Below are 22418 nucleotides of genomic sequence, written 5' to 3' on the forward strand. Positions count from 1 at the left end.
GAGAGAGCCATAGAAGTGGACCGGTTGAAGGAGAGGCTGTTGCAGCTAGAGGAAGAGGTGCGCCTTCTACAGGCAGAGCAGAGTGAAGCATCTTTCCGTGAGAAGGAGCTGCAGGCACAACTGGAGAGGGCTGAGAGGTCACTGGTGAGAGAGATCACCTCTGCATGTGAGCGGCTCCAGGATCCACTAAAAGGCACACCAGGGAGGGCGAGAGCTGTAAGCCCGTCTCACACAAGGCATGGGTCAGTCTACTACTGCCAGAGTTGACTCTTTATGAAGTGAACATACCGTTGACTGCATATCCGTTTTATGAAGCTGGGCTTGTATAAATGATCTCTGCTCATGTGTATATAACAGGTAGTATAGGGTTATTCAGTCACTCCTAGATGCCCCCCCACCCCCAAACTCGGCCCCACTGCTCTTACCTGCTCAGGCCGCGGCTGACCTTAACCACACATATGCCATAATCATGGCAGTGATCGGTTTAGCTGCTGGAAGATGGAAGGAGGAAGACACTGCGGTGAGGTGAGTGGGGCTGGTTTTTTTTAGGGTTGAGAGGAGGTCAGAGTAGGTTTTTGGGCAGTGGAAGGGTTTGGGGTAGTTTAAGGGACAACACGGGGAGTTTCAGTAGTGTAGGGTTTTAAGCCTTAGGATAGAGGGAGGGGAATGGTTAATATTTATGGTGCAGGGTTGGGGTAGGTTGTAGGGCAGGGAGGGGGGTTGGGTAGTTTAAGGGACGGCAGGGGGGCGTGGTAGTCTAGGGTTTTAGGCCCTAGGCCAGTGGGAGGAGAATGGGTAGTTGGGGTCAGTTTTAGGGCAGGGAGGTCGGGGTAGGTTTTAGGGCAGTGGATGGGGTTGGGGTAGTTTAAGGGACAGTGCAGGGGCAGAGGGGTCAGAGTTGTGTAAGTTAGGGTGTAGGATTTTGGGACTTAGGTCAGTGTGGGGTAAATCGGTAGATGGGTCGTTTTTAGGGGGGTAGGGGTAGGTTTTCGGGCAGTGGAAGGGTTTGGGGTAGTTTAAGGGATGGTGCGGGGTAGTGTAGGGTATTAGGCCTTAGGGCAGTGAGAGGGGAATGGGTAGTTGGGGTAGTTTTTAGGCCTGGGGTTAGGTTTTAGGGTAGTGGAAGGTGTTGGTGTTGTGTAAGGGACAGCGCAGGGGAGGCGGGGTAGTGTAAGTTAGGGTGCAGGGTTTTAGGCCTTAGGGCAGTGGGAGGAGAATGGGTAGTTGGGTTCGTTTTAGGGCGAGGGTAATTGTAGGTTTTAGGGCAGTGGAAATGGCTGGGGTAGTTTAAGAGACGGCGCAGGGATGAGGTAGTGTAGGGTTTTAGACCTTAAGGCAGTGGGAGGGGAATGGGTAGTTGGAGTAGATTTTAGTGTTGGGGGGTCGGTTTTAGAGCAGTGGAAGGGGTTGGGGTAGTTGGGTTACTTAGTTTTTAGGGTGGGGGTTGGGGTAGGTTGTAGGGCAGTGGAAGGGGGCAATGGTGGGGGGGTGGTCTGGGGAGGCAGGGTGGTGGCGACCTTAACCACACATACCCCTTTACCATTCATGCCTATACCACGAAATTTTGTGGTAATGAAATGCGTGGTAAAGACACATGTGTGGTTGGGCTGCGTGGTAGAGGCACGTGTGGCAAAACTATTCTTGCTTCTATCATACAACCCCTCCCTAATGCCTCCCCAGACACTTTGGTACTAACCCAGAGGTCTGCCTCCTTTGCAAGCTTCCTGGGGTCAGTAAGCTTGCAGTCATCCAGATGTTGGCAAATTTCTGGAAAACAGTGACTGAACATGTTCTCTTTGGTGATCAAATTGTACAGCCCCTCATAGGTGTTTACCTCACTACCCTTCACCCAACCATTCAGTGCTTTACACAAGTACCCCACAAAATGCCCCAGGGACTGGTAAGACAGTTTCTTACTGTCCCTGAACCTCAACCTGTACTCTTCTGGGTGAACCCATATTTCTTGACACGGGTCTACTTCATAGGGGGATACCTCTTCTGTCCCCCTTCTCTAGGTATAGGCCTCCAGAATCCAGCTCCTCAATCCTTCTCAGAGATCCTGTGCATCTCTAGAGCTACTTAAGTCAGGCACCATGTCTCTGTCTATGTGAATCCTTCCTTCTGCACTGGTCACTGTATTTTCGCTGCCTCCATTCCCGCTGGGCTCTAACAGCTGTTTGGCCTTCAATACAGCTCTCTAAGACTCAGTTCATCAGCCAACAACATTTTTCTTTCTTCTTAGGATCTCTCTGCCTCAGCCTTTCTCTCGTTGGCCAAGGCTCTTTGAGCCTCAGCTTCTCTCTCTGCAGCTAGTTGGGCCAGCTGCAGCCTCAGCTCCCTCTCAGCTTGTCTGTCCTTCAACTCTTCAGGAGACAGGGGGTGGGAGGATACACTGCTTCCTGCATTGAATCCAGCAGGGTACTCCATCTCTGTGGACTCCGCCTTTCCTCTGGAGATATTGACAAGTCATTTTTCTCCTCGTCCTCCTTCTCAGGGTCATCACCCTCTTGGTCGTCTGTTGAAACCCCCAACCAGCAGGCTCGATCAGAAGTGCACAGGGCTGTCTGAAGATCCTGCTTAGTGAACCTCCTCCTCACAACCAGCACCCTCTCCTTGCAGAACTCCTTCAGCTTCCTTATGCTGTAAAGTGACAGGCAGGTGAATTCTCGTTCTATTTTGGCCTGGTATCACAGGCGCAACAACAAAAGAGTACCAAGTCTATGAAGGTGAGGCAGGAATCACATTTTGGAAAAATCACAAATGAGAGAAAAAGGAGGTTTAAAAAAAAAGTCGTAATGGCCTCAAATATGGGATGGTAGTGTAAACCAAATCAGTGTATGGCACTCCAAAACACAAGTCCTGATCCTCACTAGTGATCACCAGTGTTAGAAATTGGGTTGTTGGTTGACTGGGGTGTGAGCCCTGGTCAAGCAGCAACCACAGTCTTATTCAAGGTAAGCCACAGGAAACCACAAATTAACATGGGCCCAACCCCCTGGTAGCTTGACACAGAGCACTCAGGCTTAACTTAGAGGCAATGTCTAAAGTATTTGTGAAACACTTCAAACAGTGAAATTACTACACCAAGAGGATCCCACATCAAATTAGAAAATTGGAGTAACATTTTCTAAAACAAAAACCAGTAGAACCGGAGCTATGGATTTTTATAGAATGTAGTGAAAATAGCACCAAAAAGCACAAAGTGCCAGCTTGGGATATTTGGTCGTGCTAGGCTGGGTCAAAGTCATACTTTCAGGCCGACCATGTTGGAGCGCAGGTAGGAGTCACCAAGATGGGCTCATATAACTTTGCAGTCTCAAATTCATGCCAAGAGTCCTGTTCGCATTAAAGAGGGCTGCAAGGAGCACAGAGAGCGTCACAGGAGGCTGTATGGCAAAGCGCACTGAGCTGGCGGGAGTCACGGGGGTGGTTGCTGGAGGTTTGCGGTGACGGTCCCCATGAGCGTTCAATGCCGCAGTGCGAAGAGTCTGGCTGATTTGCGGTGCAAGCCATGAGGTCTCAGTGCAAACTGGCCTATTCACAGTCACGAAGAGCTCAAACACTTGATTTCAGCGCCCTTCAGCCACACCAAGTGTCCAGGACCTGAGAGGCAGGACATGGGGGTCAGGAGCTGGTGCAGCATGTTGAGGAACCTTTTATGCCTCCTGAATCATATCCACTAGGGTAGGCCCTGGATTGCCCAGAGGGTAGGGTGCAGTGTATTTAAAAAGTAGAACATGTACTTTTAAGTTTTACATGTCCTAGCAGAGAAAACCTCTTAAATTTGTTTTTCACTACAGCGATAAATAAAGAGTGCGATAATTGTACCAGCATGCTGTGTCGTAATATATACATATATATATATATTCTTTTCACAGATCAAAATGGCAGTTTAAACTACACACACAGAGGCAGCAGTGGCAGGATTGAGACAAGTTCAAAGTGCTACTTAAGCGAGTGGCACAACCAGTGCTGTAGGCCCACTAGTAGCATTTTGTTTACAGGCCCTGGGCACAGATAGTGCCATTTTGCTAGGGACTTACAAGTAAATTAAATATACCAATTGGGTGTAAGCCAATTCAAAATCTTTTAAGGGGAGAGCACAAACACTTTAGCACTGGTTAACAGTGGTAATGGTCGCAGAGTCCTAAAGACAACAAATATTAATTCATCAAAAAGTGGAGGGCAAAGGTCAAAGGTTTTGGGGTGACCCTGCAGAAAGGGGGAAGTCCAAAAACAATGTTTTCAATGGGCAAGGTGAATTTGGGAGTATATCTTTCTCCACTTCCTGAGCAATCAACTGATTTTCATGTTTTCCTGCTTATAAAGTTGGCAGCTGTCTTTTCTCCTTTGCATCAATGTGCATCAATGGAGACGTGCTCCGATATAGTCAAAAGTTGTACTAGTCACTGTGGGGTTAATTTAAGCACTGGCAGGCAGGCATCAGGGCGCAGAGGAACCCCCATGTTGTCTGAGTACACAGCAGACCGCCTGCCCTATTAAATAGAATCACTGCTCTCGCTGTTCATTTCTGACAAAAGTGCTCTCGCAAACAAGGCGTAACTACTTTTAAAGAAATTTATGCTGAGTAGGCCACTATTGCTATTCATTTTTGTTTCTAATAAATAAACCTCAAATGGGGTAAAATTTCTGTACTTTTCATCTTGTATGTGGGCACCATTATTGATCTTCCCAGACAACCACTGAGTCAGTAGGAAAGCCTTACAGAAGGATAAATCTCCTGGTGCACTGAATGTGGCAGTCCTGTGACGAACAGGCTGCAGATAAGGATTGTGCGCCGTTGGGAGTATTCACGGGCACCCCACCACCATTTACACTCTTCTATTCTAAACAGGACAGGGAACATCAGGTTTGGCAAAGCAATAGTCCCTCCAGCTTGCTGAAAGGCTCCCCCGCTGCCCAATAAAATAAGGCTCCTTGCTTTCAGGTCTTACACAAAGAAGATGGGCAAATAACATTTTTCACTTCTGAAAGTTCTTCTAGGTTTTTAGTGGTTACAAAATACAAAATATGGATAGTGTTGTGGAGTAAATGTTCAGGGGTCGCCTAAACCAATAAGAGCAAAATCCACCAGAGACAAAGTGGCAACTCTGCTGATGGGCTTTTGCAGAAGATTAGCAAGATGGTCACTATAGCTTTCCTTCCAACATTTACAACATATTACTCAAATTCCTGGATTCATAAGGTTAGTTTGGAAGATAGGTGATTCAGCACCTCTACCTATGGTCCTTAATCCTCTGATACTCCCTGGGCTGAAACATTTTGTGTAGAAAATGTTCAGGCGAGAGAGCGGTGTTTCTGTTTCAGCAAGTCGCATATCGAGTGGCACTTTGTTTCCCGTGTGCGAAACCCAGGGACTTAAGAAATGCCCACTGACACCATGGTGTAAGAAAATGTTTCCACCAACCAATGGGCTATTTCAGAGACAGAGAATATGTAGATGGAACCAAGGTTCCATACTTTTTTGTTCCTTGTTGTCTCCAAATCCTTACCTATAGTGCAGAGGCAGTGCGGGCACTCATAGTGCTTTCATGCTACTGTGTACTACATGGAAGGGGAGCAATTGCATACTAACAAAGGAGAAAATAAATACTCTAATGTGACTTATTGGAAATGCTTGTGGTCACCTTCAAAGACACAGTAACCAAATGCTAATTTACTAAAAGCTTCTTACAGAATATTTCAGTGGCTGTTTTACATAGACTTCTTTGAGCTATGCGGCCCCCAAATCATTTCAATAGTGGGTTTCTGTGCTTTGACAATTCTGTAGCGTTATGAAAGTTATACTACTGTGCCTATTGCATGCATTTTCAATATGCCCATGAGATAATGTTCACTACATTGCCCACCACTGGAACCCATGTTTTTTCATCCTATCAAGGAGTCCGTCTCGCCTCTCTTCAAACCATGCTCTGCAGATCTTGAATGGACTGACTGAGGAGACGAACCAGTACATCCAGGAACTTCGTCAAGAGGTGGAGGCCCAGAAACGCACTGTCCTTCACATACAGAGGGAGAAGGTAATATAGGTGCTTTGAAAATGAATGTCTTTGTTTATCTGGCTGCATTTTGTTCTTGTGGCCAGTAATGAGCTAATTTTTATCATGCTAATTTTGTTTGTATAGTTTCTTTGTAGTATTATTGTTTATTTACCCTATTTTGATTTCTCAATTATGTATGCAGTTTATTTTACTGCCTCTTTCTTATTTTACTGTGATGCCTTTAAGATGCATAAATAACCTGTACTTGTGATGTTATTCACTTAAGAAATTCATAAACATAACGAATATATTTTCCTCTTTGAATGAGTTCCACAAACACTTTTTAAAGTAGTATTCTGATTGGTACTGCTTCCTATAGACTCCTTACTTAAATCCCTCCAGGTGTCCGACTGGATCTGGAAACTTGAAATAGTTTTCCTGCATCAATTGGTGGCACCGAATCTCTGTTTCTGATCCAGGGTCCACTCTCAGATATGACATCAAAGAGTCACATCAGGTGCCACTCTTGCTCACTGACACCAGTTCCTTTATTTCCATGTCCTTAAACGTATCCTTAGTTGCTGTCCTTGAAAGATTTTCCACACAACATTGTTTTCAGAAAAGTTGAGCATTTCGGAGATGCAGCAGACTGATGTTGATTCTGACCCACACAATGTTTGTCTCTGGTACATGGGGCACAAAAATGACTCTTAAGTGATATGAGAAGTTTGTCCCTATGCACACTAAGGCCATGAAGGAGCAGAAGCTCTTCATAGTGTTGTGCGAGACAAGCACCAGGAGAAGAGACTTCATTCCAGATCTAGGTTTCACACCAGATCCCTCTCTGCGTCACTCTCGACCACTACATCCTCAATGTGACCACTTCCAAGGGTAAAGAGGAGTCAGTCCTCAAGGAAGAAGCATAAGAAACTTCACAAAAAGGATTCTTCTCCCTCATGGGTTGGCTACTTCTCAGTGGGATGGCCACATTCCCACATGTCCACTTTGAAGCTGGAATGGTGGAGATGCCTTTAGTGGCAGGTTTGGCCCGGTGGCTGTCTCCAGACCCAGAACCCTTGCTAAACTTTGGAATTATCAGCCCCTATTGCTGACCCCACCAGGATTGCGTCTTTCTTCCAGGCCAAGCTGACCCTTTTCCATTCCACGTTGTCTCCCTCTGGTTCACCTGCAAGCTCTAAGAAGCACTTGGGCCCCCTAACTGGCTTCTGCCAGCGGCTCCATCTCTGGTGATGGTGGACCCCAATCTGGCACCTCCTGTCACAATTCCAATGCCAGCTGACATTATTAATCCGCTAATAACAGAGGAGGGCCATCATCTTCCACTCAATGTGGAAGATGCTGGTGACTATCTAGCCATAAAGAATGCCAGTGGCCTGGACACTCCCCGGTGATGGCTCTGGAGTGTCATTCAACTTCTTCTTTCACCAGTGCCTTGTGTAAGGCTGCTGAAGTTCTTGGGCTGCCTTTGCCTGTGGAGGAGAAGGTGGCCCAATTCCTCAGAGATTTTGCACTCCTATAATGAAGTGTTGGTGGATCCTTGCCACAGCAGGAGAGAGGGGCGGACCACAGGCCCCAACAGTCCTTTACAGCAAGAGCCGCCGACACTCCCTGATTCTCGCCCGGTGGTGCCTACATATTGCACCTGGCCTCCCGCTGCACAGGAAGCTTGCCGCAGCAGGAGGGCGGGGCAGACCACAGACCCCAACAGTCCTTTTGGCATTAGCCACCAACACTCCCTGGTTCACGCCCGGAGATGCCTACATATTGCACCTGGGCCTCCCGTTGTTGGCTGGGCCACCCCACCTTTCATTTGCAATTCCCAGGACTAGCAGCTAAGGGTGAGTGATACATCTCTAGATTACTCTCTGTTCAGTTTTCATCTTAATGGGAAAGAAGAAAGGCACGAGTATGGCGGCAGTGCCACATAAACCCACTAGTATTGATACCATGCTGGAGAGGGGGTGGTAAGGTCTGAAATCATCCTTACTGAGCGAAGGCTCTCTCTTGGTCAAGTAAGCAGTTCAAGCAAAATCATGCACATCCCCCAGTTCTGAAACTGAACCCAGACTCAATTCAGGGGGAGCACAACAGAGAACATTGATTGGTACATCGAAGACTCACTTGACTCCCCCACCTCTAATACAAATACCTACGCCGAGGTGGTTAGTAGTCCCATTCTAACCCCAGAACCAGTAGTTAAAAGAGAGAGAGTGCCTAACTACAAGACTCGTTCAAAGTCAAACTCGATTGAAAGGATAAATGGAAGGGGGGTGGAGGCATTGTCGATAGACTCACTGTCTTGTTCATATTTGGAATCCTTGGAAAAACATTTAACCCCCATAAAAGAGTGACTATCACATATTGAAAAGTGTTTGACATCATTGATGAAGCCCCCTGCAATATCACCCCTCTCAATATCCTCAGCATGTTCAGCACCCAATGATATGTCTGTGACTACTTCGGGCAATATACCAGGTAGAGGCAAGGCAATTGGCGACCCCAGGGAATTAGTAAAATCCTCATGGCAGGACTTAGCACAAGAGACACAACGAACAACAGTCACGAGATGGTGCATGGTTAACAAAGGACAGCATGGCTGTCACAAGCAAGGCTGCTATGAGCAAGGAGAGGGGTGGCCTTTAGAAAATAATCATGCATTGTCACAGCGCCAGCGATCCAGCGCACTTTCAAACAATTCAAACAATTTAACAACGCAGGAAGGAAAATCTACCACTATTACTTCGCTCCCTCTACGAAAGGCTTTGCCTTACGTTTTGGTTATGACTGGGGTACCCATGCTGAAGAATGGACAATCAGAGTCGTGAGAACAAGCTCAAAACAAGGTAATACATTGGCTTGAGGCCAACAGGAATTTTAAGCTGCTGGATGGAAATTATATTTCAATGGTCAGATGAATAAGCTGGGTTGGGATTGTCCCAAAAAACATATTTGGTGACTGTAGTGTAGTGAAGTTTTGGCGGTCCAGTATTGTGGAGAGCTTGCTGTGCCACAAACCCCAACAGCCTTTTTTTAAATCAACCATTGTTGTACTTCCATTGTGCTTCTTTTACAGACACCCCCAAATGATACCTCATCCCCTCCCTTGTGATTATTATTCAGATCTTCTGTGGGGCTTAGCACGCAGCAGTAGATATTCACCATTGGCTGACTGCAACGAGGTTGACTGACAGGGTGTTCCCAGGCCAGTTAAGTCTGACGCCTTGCCTGGTAGGCCTGGGTTTGTGAACTCTCAGGCTTCCGCAGTTTTGTCACCACATGCAGAGTTGGCCCTCGATGTTTTATTATTGTTACCGAATCTACCATATTGTGAGGAGGCTAATATTGTTCCTGTTTCGGGTAGCTCATGCTCACTATCTACTTTAAGTTTGAATATTGCTGTTTCACCACAACAGGCAGAGTCGACCCACGATGTTTTAACACTATCACCGAACTTACCATGCTTTGAGGAGGTTAATATTGTTCCTGCTTCTAGTAGCACATGCCCAATATCTATTTTAAGTTGGAATATTGCTAGTATACGTTCAAAGATCTCTCTCCCATGTGCAGTGGAGGTAGCTACTGAAGGATTTCGCTAACTTGGGATCTATATAACTCCGGATTGTCAGATTTTTTATGGTATGAACCTGGCAGTCCCTCTGGAGAGATTGCGTAATGACGTTAATCATTGGAGGTCACTGCCCCTCTCCTTACTGGGTCGAGCTGCTCTCCCCCGTTTTTTTATACATCCTCCAAAATTGCCCACATAAGGTCCCTGACTCGTACTTCAAGAACATAGAAAGTGAGGTTCGGACCCTACTATGGGACGGGAAGGCACCCCGAATAGCATTAACGGAGGGTTGGTACGATGGTGGCATTGCACTCCCAGATATGCGACTATATTCCTGAGCTTCGCAGTTGATTGTGGTAAATCACTGGATTTATCGTTCTCCGTTGGATCCCGCTTACTTGCTGGATAAATACAAAATGGGCAGAGAGGGCTACCTAGGAGCCCTCTACTCGAAAGTCCGGAAAGGTCGATTTCTGGGACCAACGGCTCACACGGTAGAGATCTGATGCCATGCTAATGGCCAGCTCGGCTGGTCAGATGTGCTGACACAAGCCACTCCATTATGGTCTACTCAAAAGCTGGGATTACTCTGTTATCAGCCAGGTTTTGATAGATGGGACACTGCTGGCATCTCGACAATTGGCCACTTAGTAAACAAAGGGAAGATATTAACATTTGCAGAATTGGGGGAGAAATATGAACTTGCTCAAGGGGAGGTCTTTAGGTATCTACAGGTTTATCATGCCCTTAATGCCGCACTCCCCAATATGGACCATATACCAGAGCCATCCCCTCTGGAGGACCGATTGCTTTCGGAACCTTTGTCGGAGAATGCTGTATCGTTAACATATAGGAAGTTATGTAACAATTTGCCGGATCCATTCTATACTCTCCGAGAAAGGTGGTAGACCGATGTGGGGCAAATGGAAGATGACGACTGGCAAACTGCACTAATGTTCCCAGAGAAGCAGCCAATCCTCTTAGGCTCCGTCTTATTCAACTGAAAATCCTGCACAGAGCCTATCTTACTAGGGTCACCTTAGCAAAAATAAGGAATAGACAAGACGCACGGTGTCTCCGCAGCTGCAATCAGGAGGCCACTTTTTACCACACTATCTGAGATTGCCTCTACATACAAACTCTATGTTAAAAGGCCACAAACCACATGCAGAGAGCACTAGGAAAGGAGATTATTTTAACACCACAAATAGGACTCCTTAATATATGGGACGCTACAGACCTAACGGAGGTGGAGCAACAAATGGCTACTCTGGGATACACATTAGTGAAGCGGGCGATTGCAGTGAAGTGGGGGGGTGGTGGAGAAACCATTGCCGTGAATTGGGCTAAGGAGTTAGACAAGTGCATGATAGCAGAAAAATAACTGTTCAAAGCAAGGGGTTGCCCTAAGAAATGGGATAAAAATAGGAGCAGATAGAATACATACCAGTTGGATTTGTGTACATCACCTACCAAAGAGTTGGAGATGAGACAGAATGTTGGGAATAGCATTGTGGCAAATGACTAATTTACTTTTGATTCCTTTGTAAGCACAAATGATGTAACTGTATTGTACAATATGCATTTGAAAGAAATGTGACTTTTTTGTTTTTTCAATTCAATAAAAAAATCTTTAAAAAAATAAATAAATCTCACTCCCAGAGTGGCAATCGATTATAAAAGCGTACGATATTTTTTTATTCCAGGAAACATGGGATACTGCCCCTACTGTCTTCTAGGGTTTTGCATGTTTTTCTCAACCTGCAGTATCATCTACATCTGGGAGACCATCTAGGGGACTTTCTATTTGGACAAACTTGCTACTTAAAAGTAGAATAGAGGTTATTGAAGAAAAGGGGTAAATCTTCCAAGTAGTAGTATATAGGGGGATTTGGAGTTAAATCTTGTGAATTTTTATTATAAAGATTTCCACAATATTCTAGCTGTATTTGATTACATCTCCTTCTTACTGGAAAAAAGAATAAATGCGGGGCTACAATGCGGAGGACTTAACGCCAAAATCTTAATGAAAAATAGTGGTAATATTACAATGGCTGATGTGGGAGGGGACATACAGGGCAAAGAGCTGGAGGCATTACTCAATTCATCAGATATGCATAATGTCTAGGAGATAGCTGGTAGGGGGACTGTGTAGGGATACCAATGTTTAGAGGAAGAAATTGCTCAACGGTCATAGATTTATTTGTTTCCCGCAATCTGGTAAATTGTTTAACCTATGGCTCCATCATACCTACCCAATTTGATGATCATAATCCTGTTGTAGCAGTATTTGACATCTCAGCCAGAAAGACTTTTACATTTGCAGCAGGTTATAGCCAAATATGACCATCCACCGATAATTTGAGGGTATGTTGGAAACTGTCTGACCCCAAGCAATTTTTGGAACAGGTCATTGCGAAGAACACCACATTAGCGTTGAGCTGCTTAGCAGAGCATGAGGAACAGGGAAAGGTAGTTAGTGCCTTTGTAGGCTTTTGGGAGAAGATCAAAATAACTGTTAGCAAGCCCCATAAACCCAAGCTGCAATGTCCTTGGTGGTTTGATCATGCTTGCTCGCTTGCTAATCGATCATTACGTAGAACCCTGTGTAAGAATCCAAGAGTTCACACTGAAGTGGCTCGCATGAGAAAAAAATATAAAACTGTGGTCTCCCACAGAAGAAATTAGGTTATCACTCAGCAGTGGAAGGTTTTATCTGACAAGGCCCAAAGGACAGCAACTTATTTTGGAAAGCAGTGACAAGTATGCGATCTCCTGATCAGTCATCAACTACTATTTGCTGCCATATAGATAGTGTTGCATGAGTGGCCCATTTCTCCAAAATATACTCAGATAATGGCACAAACCAAACTTTGTTTTTTATCAAATCAGGTCCAGATCTCTTTTAAAGCTCACATTTTTACCATTGATGAAGTCACAGCAGCGATTGTACAGAGTGCGGGGGGCAAATCACCAGGCCCCAATGGAGTTTCCATCAACCTAATAAAATGCAGTGTGGACATATGGGTTCCCTTGTTGACAAATGTTTTTAGTAGCATGACGCCTTTTACAATACCAAGTTCCTGGGTGAACTCCATCATAGTTCCCATTTTTAAAAAAGGCGATCTCATTGATATACCGACTAAAATCTTTGGGCGTGTTATTAATCATAATATAATTCAGGATTGGGTATGTGACAAGAACATCCTGGATCCATGCCAATACAACTTTCAGGCTGAACTTAAATTTGGTAATTGGCAAGTACACAGTAGCCACACAGTCCACTTTGTTTTTGGGGTTCATGGATTTATCCATGGCCTTCGATTGTGCAAATCAAAACAAGCTCCGGCAGCATCTCCAAGACATTGGACTTGATGGGAATCTTATTCATATGCTGGCTGCGCTTTAATCCAATACTTCAGCAAAGGTAGGATATGGGCAAAAAAGGGAACTGTCAGATATTATCAAGACTCGACATGGAGCGCGAACCTGAGCACTCAATTGGTAGCCAGCACTCTAGACATCCCAAAGATAAATGGCACTCCACTTTCCGCACTTCTGTACGCAGATGATGCTGTCCTAATGGCCCACACATCAAAAACTCTAACAAAGTTAGTGCACACTTTTGTGGCGTTCATGTCAAACTTGGATCTTTTAACTAATTTTGGTAAATCTTATATAATGACGGGTGGAACTAAAAGATCTGTGGACCCCAGAATGACAATTAGTCAACATGTTTTAGAAAATACAAAAACGTTTTCGTATTTGGGGGTAACTTTTAGCACGACAGGATCTTGGGTACCAAATGTCCAGCAAAATAGGGCAAAACTGGCTAGATCCTAGGGTTCACTTCTTAGCCTACTGCACTTCTGTAGGGGATGGCCTTTGGCCCAGGTGTTACAAATCTAGACAGCACAATGCTCCCCATATCTTCTTATGGGGCAGGCGTGTGGGGTTTTGCTGACTTTTTGTCATTACAGAGGGAGAAAAATAACTTCTGCATGACAGTATTAGCAGTCCCAGCATACTCATCGAATTTTATTTGTCAAAGTTAATTGGGGCTTACTTAGTTGAGTGATTTTATACGTATTAAACTGCCTATGCTGTGGCTTTCTATTTGGCGTAAGGATGATGCTCTGCTATCAAGGGTCATAATTAGTGACTGCTTGAACTGCAACAAGGGCATTTCAATCCCATGGTTGTCCTACGTGAAAACTTCACTTGATGAGGTCGGTTTATCACAGGCCTTTTCCGATACTGCTTCATATACATCTATCAACAAAAGACAGGTATCCTCATTGTTATTAGCACAATTGTACGACAAGAGGGTTGAGGAGGAATCACAGAAAACAACCATTGGAAAGTGTCTGTCCCTGAATATGGAGGTCAAAGCAGACAGTTGTATATGGAAACCCAGGAAGACCTGGAAGTGCTCTCTGTTATTTAGGTTTAGAGCTGACACAGTAAAGTATCTACTTTGCTTTCCATTAGGGTATCAGACCAACCTAGATGTGATTATATGCCCGTGTGGCAATGATGTCACTCAGTCTATGACTCACTTTCTCTTCTCCTGCAAATTCTATGTATTATATACCAAAGGTTTCTTGGTTACATTAATAAGATCTAGAAACTTGAGACATTGTGCCCAAGCTCATCTTTTTCTTCAATGTCTCCCAGATGAAGAAACATGTGCTGCTGTAACTCGCTTTCCTTGTGCTGCTTTTCGATCAAGTAGAACTATGCACTGTTCTTAAAATATGTGATGCTGATAGTCTCTTTATGGGTTGTTATTCTGAAATGAATTATGTATTTTACTCGTTTTTTGTATGTAGAGTATTAAGATTTGGTTTTGTGCAAGGCACTATTTTAATATTTAACAATTTTGAATGTGTTTTCTTAAGTTTATGTTTTATGTCTCTTTCTCACTTTTATAGTTGTATTATCAAGCTATCCTGAAATGAACTTACCTGAATATGTGAGGGTTGCACCAGGTTATTTTTAGCATTAACAAGGCATACCATTAAGTAGATTTTTGTTTTTAGGTTTAAAGAGCCTATGTTTTTACATTTAAATGTTTGTTAAGCCATTGGAAGTGGGTACCAAGGCATGAGACTCTTTTAAATGTTATTATATTAATTTTACTGTTTTTACTGTGTACTTTTATGGTTTTCCATGTGCAAACCGAATAAAGATAATGAATGAACGAATGAAAGTGCTGGTGGACATTATCTTGGTTGCATCTAACAAACCAGCTTCTGAATCATTTCCCAGCATTGAGGGCCCAAAATTCTTGGCAGCTCTCACAGAAGAGACTCTTGTTCAGACTTCCTCTTGCCTAAAGCAGATCTCTGACTCATTTACCTCTACTCTGCCAATAGTGAGTAAAAGAGTATTGATGCAATGGGGAAGAAGAACTCTCTCTGGAGAGCCTAGCCCTTCCCTTCACAAATGCAGCTTCCCTTTTAGCCTGCAATTTCACTACATATGAGAGATGGTGTAAATGGTTGAACCGGAACTTCCCAACCACATTAGTGACCATTCAGCTGAAGATGTGTGCCATGGGCTGGAGGCAACAAAACAAACGCTCTACTCTGGCCTAAAATTGATGGACATGCCCTTTGATGGAGCTCACCTTTTCAACAAAAAGACTGATTCTGAGGAATATTTGTAACTGTAGATACTTCACCTTTAGCATATCCTCAGGGTAAAACTGGATCCAGAAGATTCAACAGCATCGCTCCTGTGCTCCAGTAGGTTGCATTGTGCGGGTCTGTACCGACTTCGTTCCACGCATGAAATGACAGGCAGAGCCACATATAAGCACCGGCTCTGCGCTCTGATGTCAGTCCCTTTCTTTCTTTGCCTCTGGAGCTCGCTCCCAACTTTTTCCTCCTCAGTTGAAATATTTTTCCAGTTGCAAAGGCACTACCTCCCTTCTACAGCTACAGGGCGTATGCCTTGTACAGACTGTCGCAAACAGCTGTGTGTCACAGATCCCTGCAAGGACTGTGTGTGTTGCTTCGGCTGGGTGCAAAACTCCAAGTCTTGTAACAAGTGCGCCCTTATTAACATGATTTAACAAAAATGGGGTAACCCTGTGTCCCTCAGAACCTGGGTAAGTATAAATAAAACAACAAGTGGTTCTGTCGGGTAGAAAGTACGTTATTTAGTCTTGCTCCTAGTGCAAATAGAGAAATGATCGCAACATGAAAAGGGTGACTTTGTGGCATAAGTGCTCAGTGCTGTACAATTGTGCAGTATATACAGGATGATTGTGGTTTCTATATACAGAGGAGGGATAGGCCAGATAATGCTTTAACACCAATCACTCCTTCTTGCGTTAAGTGGAGTCTTGGTAGGTCTGGACCTGGAGTAAGCGTCGACGTTTCAACCCTATAAGTGCCCCAATAGGTGGTCACGGTGGGTCTTCATCAGGACTAAGTATCTAGGAGGGATGGCGACTGCCCTGGGGTGGCTGGAGGAATTTGAGCCAAGGGCTGGGGACAATCGCGGAGAATTATGTAGCGTGTCCAAGCGGTAACTGCTCTGTGTGTGCTAGAAAGGAAGACTAGATCAGGCGGGCCGTAGTCCCATCCAACGGCTGCAATGTGTCAGGAACACATTATGTCACAAAATCACCCTTTTCATGTTAATATCTCATGTTGACAGTCTTTGTTTACTGTGATTACATACTGAATGAGTTAATTCCGTTAATCATAAGAAACAGAATCAAGCATGTTCATGTTGTCTCTAATTCCTTCAAAGTAAATGTTTTTACCCATAGGCGTGTTCCATTGGTTGCGATCATTTCTCTATTTGCACTAGGAGCAAGACTACATTTCTTATTAACATGAAGTCAATCTGGGAATGCAAAGCAAAGCTGTGTGTCGCAAAACTCCGGAAGAAGCCTTGGAAGCCCCCCGACACCCACCTGTTCAAAGTCAAGGGTACGAACCTGTTCCCACAACAGGTCATTATTGAGGTCCAAGTCTTCAGTAAGTCCAAATCAAAGGCAAGAAGTCAAAGCGGAATTCGTCCCAGTCCTGCCACTCTCAGCCTGAGAAGCTGCAATGATGTTAGGGTGCCTCGCTGTTTTGGTCACCTGCCGAAGAGACGATTGCGCAACTGTGAAAAAGTGCCATCTTTCTTGCATGGTATGCCCCCACTTTTTGCTGAATTGCTGATGTACTTTGACTGAGTATGCCCTGGACTCCTGCCAATCAGGTACCCAGGGCCTGTGTTCCTTCCCTAAAAACTGCATGAAGCCTAAACCCAATTGGCATCTCTGGCCACATGTCAGCCCCTGGTAGGTACCCAGGGCCTTGTGACCAGAGAAGGCCCCTAAGGGCTGCAGCACTTATTGTGCCACCCTTAGAGGCCCTGTACCCTGACACACACACACTGCCTTTGCAGGCTGAGTGTCTTGGTGCAGAACAAAACAGAGAGTCGACATGGCACACATCCCTGTGTGCCATGCCCACAACACACACTGCCCTGGCATACCTCAGTCACCCCTCTAGCTGGGTGCCCTATGCCAGTGGTGTGGGTACAGGTGCATGAGCCCTGTGCCCCTACAGTACCCAGGTCCATTCCTGGGCACTGTAAGTGCAGTGCTGCCACTAAGAGTATATGGTCCTGGGAGGTCGTCAACACGAACTCCACAGCACTATGATGGCAAGACTGAAGACTGAGAAGTTTGGTATCAAACTTCTCAATACATTAAACCTGCACTGATGCCAGTGTGGGATTTAATGTACAATGCACGACAGAGGGCAACTTAGAGTTGCCCCCTGAACCTAACCTACTATCCACGTCTTGTCTGAGGGGCTGCCTAGGCTGCCACACAGCCGACATGTTGCTGGACCCCTGGGTAGAGAGCCATCCGCTCTCCTGGGCCTGCAATAATTCACATCCTGGGCAAGGTGCTAGGTCTCCTCCCCAGGATGGGCGGGGTAAGCTTCAAAGGCATGCCGTCTTAGTGAGCTTCTCCAGGCCACTTGCTGTACTCAGCAACTGGCCCCTACCGGTTCTGACCCCCACTCTGGCGGGAAGACTGGCGGGAAACCCCAAGGGAGGAAAGGGTGTGTGCCAGACTCTGCCAACCTCACCCCTCAGGTGGGGGAGGCGAGGTGAAGCACATCTCCGGGCTCTCGCCATCTTGAAGATGGGGAGCCCTGCCCAATCAGGATTAGGCTACTGTCCTCCTCCCACAGGAGAGTGGCAGGATAGGGGGTGTACCCACCCCAGGGAAGAGACCCATTGGTCCCTGCCCTTTACCTACCTGTAATGCCCCTAAATTTAGTATTTAGGGGCACCCTGAACCTTCCTTCCTCGGATCCCAAATCCGAAACAAGCAAGAAGAACAAGAAGCAAGAAGACCTGCCGTGCAGCTGCTAACAAGAGGAAGACACCAACTGATTTGGCCCCAGCCCTACAGGCCTGTCAACCCTCGAACCTGCTCCTGCTAAAACCCGGCGTCTCCAGTGGTCAGCAACCTCAAAAACCCCGGAGGACCTGACTGCCTTGTGACTCTAAGAAGACTGGGACTCCCACGAGCAGTGGTTCTGCTCAAAGCAAGTAACAAGCTCCTGGTGCCAACCGGGAACCGCGACTGCTGCACACTCTGCACCCGCCAAGCCTGGCCTGTGCCGGAATGGACAAAGACCACGAGGACATCCCCCCGGGGACTGTGACCCAGAGTCCAGCACCCAAGGACCCACCTCGATGATCCTGACGATGCCTGCAGCCTCAGAACCAGGGACCCCTCCAACCGCGACCAGCTGAGGGTAAGATTTCCCCACGCAAAAAGACACCCCTGCACCCGGCGCCCTGAAGCCCCCTGTGCCCAGCTCCTGGGTGCCTACCTAACCTACAGCTTCCCAACTTACCTCTCGAAGTGGTGGTAGCACCTGAAGAATCTTCGTCCCCGAGCTTGCAGCTTTTGTTCGTCACTGAGCTTCTCCATTGAAATCCATTGAGCGCCCGACGGCTCAAAAGCACCCTGCACCCAGCCGCCCGAGTGCCCCTGGGAGTGCAACCTCAGTCCTATTTTTCTTCCCCACTTGCCCTGAGTAAGTGACCAGGAGCCCAGCAGCCACCAACCAAAGGCCCCCTGCCCCAAAGGATAACATTGGGCCTAACTCTCTCTGCTCCCGGCTGCCCCTGTGTCGCTGAGGGTGTAACAACTGTACCTACCTGACCCTGGGAGACCCCTGAGTCTATGTCCAGAACCATAACTCTGCCAGTCGAATACTTACCCAAAAGCCGATAACTCACCTTTCTTCCATAGGGTAACATTGACTGGTTTCACTTGGAAATTCTTCTAAGTGTCGAGTTTTGAAACTTTAAAATATTCACTAAAAATCAGCCGATCAACGAAAACGAAATTACTCACATGCTATCAGGAGAGATCCCAGTACTGGATCTTGGTGCCCAGCACTGACCCTGAAAAATAATTACAACCGTACTTAGCTATAACTTGATTTTCCTCCATAGGATAACATTGCCTGGTTTTTGCCAGAAACTCTTCCAAGTGTCGATTTTTGAAACTTACAAATATTCCTTAAAAATTGCCTGTGTAACAAAAACGATTTATTTCAACTGTTTACAGGAAATGTCCCAGGACTGAATCCAGGATCCAGTCCTGTGGTTAGAAAAGTAATCCTAAAAGTAATTAATTGCATTTACTTAGAAATTCCCATTGAGCTCAATGTTATAATTGTGTTTGAATTGTGTTGCCTATTGCAACAACTGTAACTATTGCATTCAAAAGTCTATTGCCTATTAAAAGTATTTAACTAAAGCATCTCATTCTGAGAAAGTATATTTTGATACCTATTGATTGTTCTAAAATAAAACAACTATATATGTTTATATACAAACCATTGGCCTAGAGTTCAGTACTTGAGTTTGTGAGACCATTTGCTGACAGAGTGTGTACAGCAAATGCTTTACACTGTCCTCTGATACTGCCTTACTGCTCGACCAAACTACCACTTTAGAGAGTAAGGTTATATCTAACTTTCGCCTCTGCAAAACCTCTGGGGACTGTGGACTCTGTGCACACTGTACCTACTTAGGAACAGTATATACAGAGCCACTTTCTTACAGCAGCTGATCCCAGTGCTCACCAAGGATCCGGGTCAGTCTGCAACATCGTGATACCCTGAGGCCTATAGAGAGACCATGTTACAAATTTTTAGCACCCTTTTGGCTCCCTCTAGCCTTTGGGCCGCAAGTATCCATGGAGGCCTCCAGTCGGTATACCACTGGCGTATTGGCTCCTGGTGCCATCTGTGCCACCAGAGCCTGCCTCAGGTTTTGCTCTAACACCATAGCCGACTTCAAATCCGGTGCCAAAATCCACACCAGTCTCTGTGACAGTCGACGCTGACTCCAATACCACCTGTGCCAGAGAATGCCCCCACTCCTATTGTCCTGTCCAATTTCGAGTCAAATCCATCCTGGCCTTGACTGAGGTCGGGTCTTGACACTGTACTGAAGCGCTTGGCCTTGGTTTGTTCCAGTTGAGGCAGAACTATGCTTCTATCTTGCAGCGTCAACCAAGTGATCGAACAACTTTTCGGTTCACAAAATCATGTCTGTTGGACCTATGTCCTAGGGGTAGCATGACTTACGTTAACAGGCGTTCTTCTCAACATGGCGTTTCGTGCTTGCATCCTCCTCAGTCCGCAATCTAGCGTGACACCACTCAAAAAGGACACTACACTGAATATATTCTAACGTTTACTAGAATTCTTCCACTTTTCTTACGTTACAGGAATTCTCAGTTCCGCATGACAGAAATCGACATTTCACATGCATTTAAAATGACATTAATATTCCAACAATACAGTTCATAGAATAGTCTCTAAAACACCCTCTGAGCTTCTCCTCCCGCCTTGAATCTGGAGACCTAGTTACATTTCTACATGGTGAGTTTCAAACCACATTTCCAAAAGCACATTTAGACTCCTCTAAACATTCCCCTCACAGCTAAACCTCCTGACTCCTATCCTGCCAACCCGATCCAATCTCTGCCTATGAGGTATTCAGCTGGAGGTTGCTTGTTGCTGGCAACCAAGGGGGACCCTTCAAACAATTCACCTGTAGTCTACATGTGGCATAGGGGCGAAACCATTACGTTCTAGCCGTATCTTTAAGTCCCTGTTTTTACTAGACTGGAGACGGTTGTTCTCAGCACTGGAGATCTGTACTCCCCAGAGTTTAGTCTCCCGTAAGGATACTTCAGCGCTCCCGTCCCCTTAGTCAAAATCCGGACTCCCCGCCCCTCCAAGGCCCAGCTTACTTCATAGACTTGAGGTCCTCCTCCGGCAGCGGGGCTCGTTAGTCTCCACAGCAAGGGGGGGCTTCCTGACTGGGGTTAAGGGAGAAACACCTATAGACTACCCCCACCCTCAAGGGATTTCCCGTGAGGTGAGCTTCACCGATCAAATTCTCCTTGGGCACTTCCCGGCTTCTCTCACTCTGTCAGGCGCTCCCGCCACTGCCGACCGCAGCGCGACTTGCGGGAGCGCAGCCCTGACTCCGTCAGGCACTTCCGCCGCTGCCGAACGCAGCGCGACTCGTGGGGGGTGCGGCCTCGTCTCACGGCTGCTGGGAGGGGCGGCACTTCCTTGATGGCCCGGCTCACGTGACCCGGGCGTCAGCTTCCAGGCCAGCCCCGACTCGGCTTCCTGGCCGTAGCTTCTCCAGACAGATGATCGGCGCGTTGACAGCTCTCCTCACAGCTGATATGCGCGATGGATGCAGGCCACACCGGAGAGTCCCAGCACCCCACCAGACTTTACGGCTCTCTCAGGCCTCCACCGGGGACTTGTAGATAGCCCCACGCCTCGGAGCCACGGAGGTGAGGATCTTAGATAGGGGCCAGTGCCTGTAGGCAGAGATTAAGGGGGCATGGCTCACAGCAAACCAGATGAGCAGATCCACTAGCCCGGGAAGTATTTGGCACAACTCCCTGCCCTAAAGCCCACGATGGTGTGCCGTCGTTATCGCCACTGGGGGAGGTCAGATTCCCAAATGACAACCATGGAGGTCAAGGCAGTCCCAACGGCAATTCTTCCCCGTGATTCCTCTTCAGGCTTTCAGATTACGCTAGGGACCCTTGACCAGGAAACAATGCCTCCCAGGGTCGTTGGCTGAGTTCAGGGACTGGTCAAATGGTAGAGGGTGGTGTCAGCTAAGTAGGGGATTCGCGCAGACCCTAGGATCTGTCCACTCCCAGTCCAGCGCAACCACCTCTCCACTCAGGTGCCTCACTCCTGACTACTCCACAGCCCAACTTGATTCTAAAATGGCCGCCCTCCTGCCACCTCTATTTATCACCTTGGGCTTGACTTGCCAGAGGGGTCCAGAAGGTTCCGGAACCTCCCATGGCAGTCATGGCCCGGTTGCTGAGGTGACAGTTGGAGCCACCATTTTGTGAATCCCACCTTCCTCATCTATTTACCTCAGTGAAGCACCTTGCGCCTTTTCCGCAGGTGGTGAGGATGAGGCACCCAGAACCTCTACACCAGCACCCAAAAAGTTTGGTAGACAGGAAAAAAAAATGAGAAGGGGAAAAGGGACAAAAAAAATAATAAATATGAGGGGGGAACTGCCAAAGGGCTGACAGGTCTAACACGCGTCCCCCCCCAGCTGAAAGTGGGGAGAGCTACCCAACCCCTTGGGAGTCCTCTTCACTAAGGCGGAAATACCTGGATAGACCGTCAGCATTGGCGTGGTCCACTCCTGGGCGATGTTCCACCCTAAAGTCCATTCCCTGTAGGGAAATGGACCACCTCAATAGCTTGGGATTCTCACCC

The 22418-nt window shown here is 46.6% G+C and overlaps 1 protein-coding gene across 1 annotated transcript in view; it reads left to right on the forward strand.

Moving 5' to 3' along the window:
- The window catches only part of LOC146784184 (uncharacterized), a 739190-nt gene that overhangs the window by 562912 nt on the left and 153860 nt on the right, over positions 1 to 22418 (forward strand). Inside the window, exons 23-24 of the mRNA XM_085632912.1 lie at positions 1 to 242; positions 5903 to 6041. Coding sequence (XP_085489038.1) covers positions 1 to 242; positions 5903 to 6041 — 381 coding nt within the window. The remainder of the gene's footprint in view (positions 243 to 5902; positions 6042 to 22418) is intronic.

This window comes from Triturus cristatus, chromosome 11 (genome assembly GCF_964204655.1).
Source record: "Triturus cristatus chromosome 11, aTriCri1.1, whole genome shotgun sequence".
In the NCBI taxonomy this organism is placed as follows: Eukaryota; Metazoa; Chordata; class Amphibia; order Caudata; family Salamandridae; genus Triturus; species Triturus cristatus.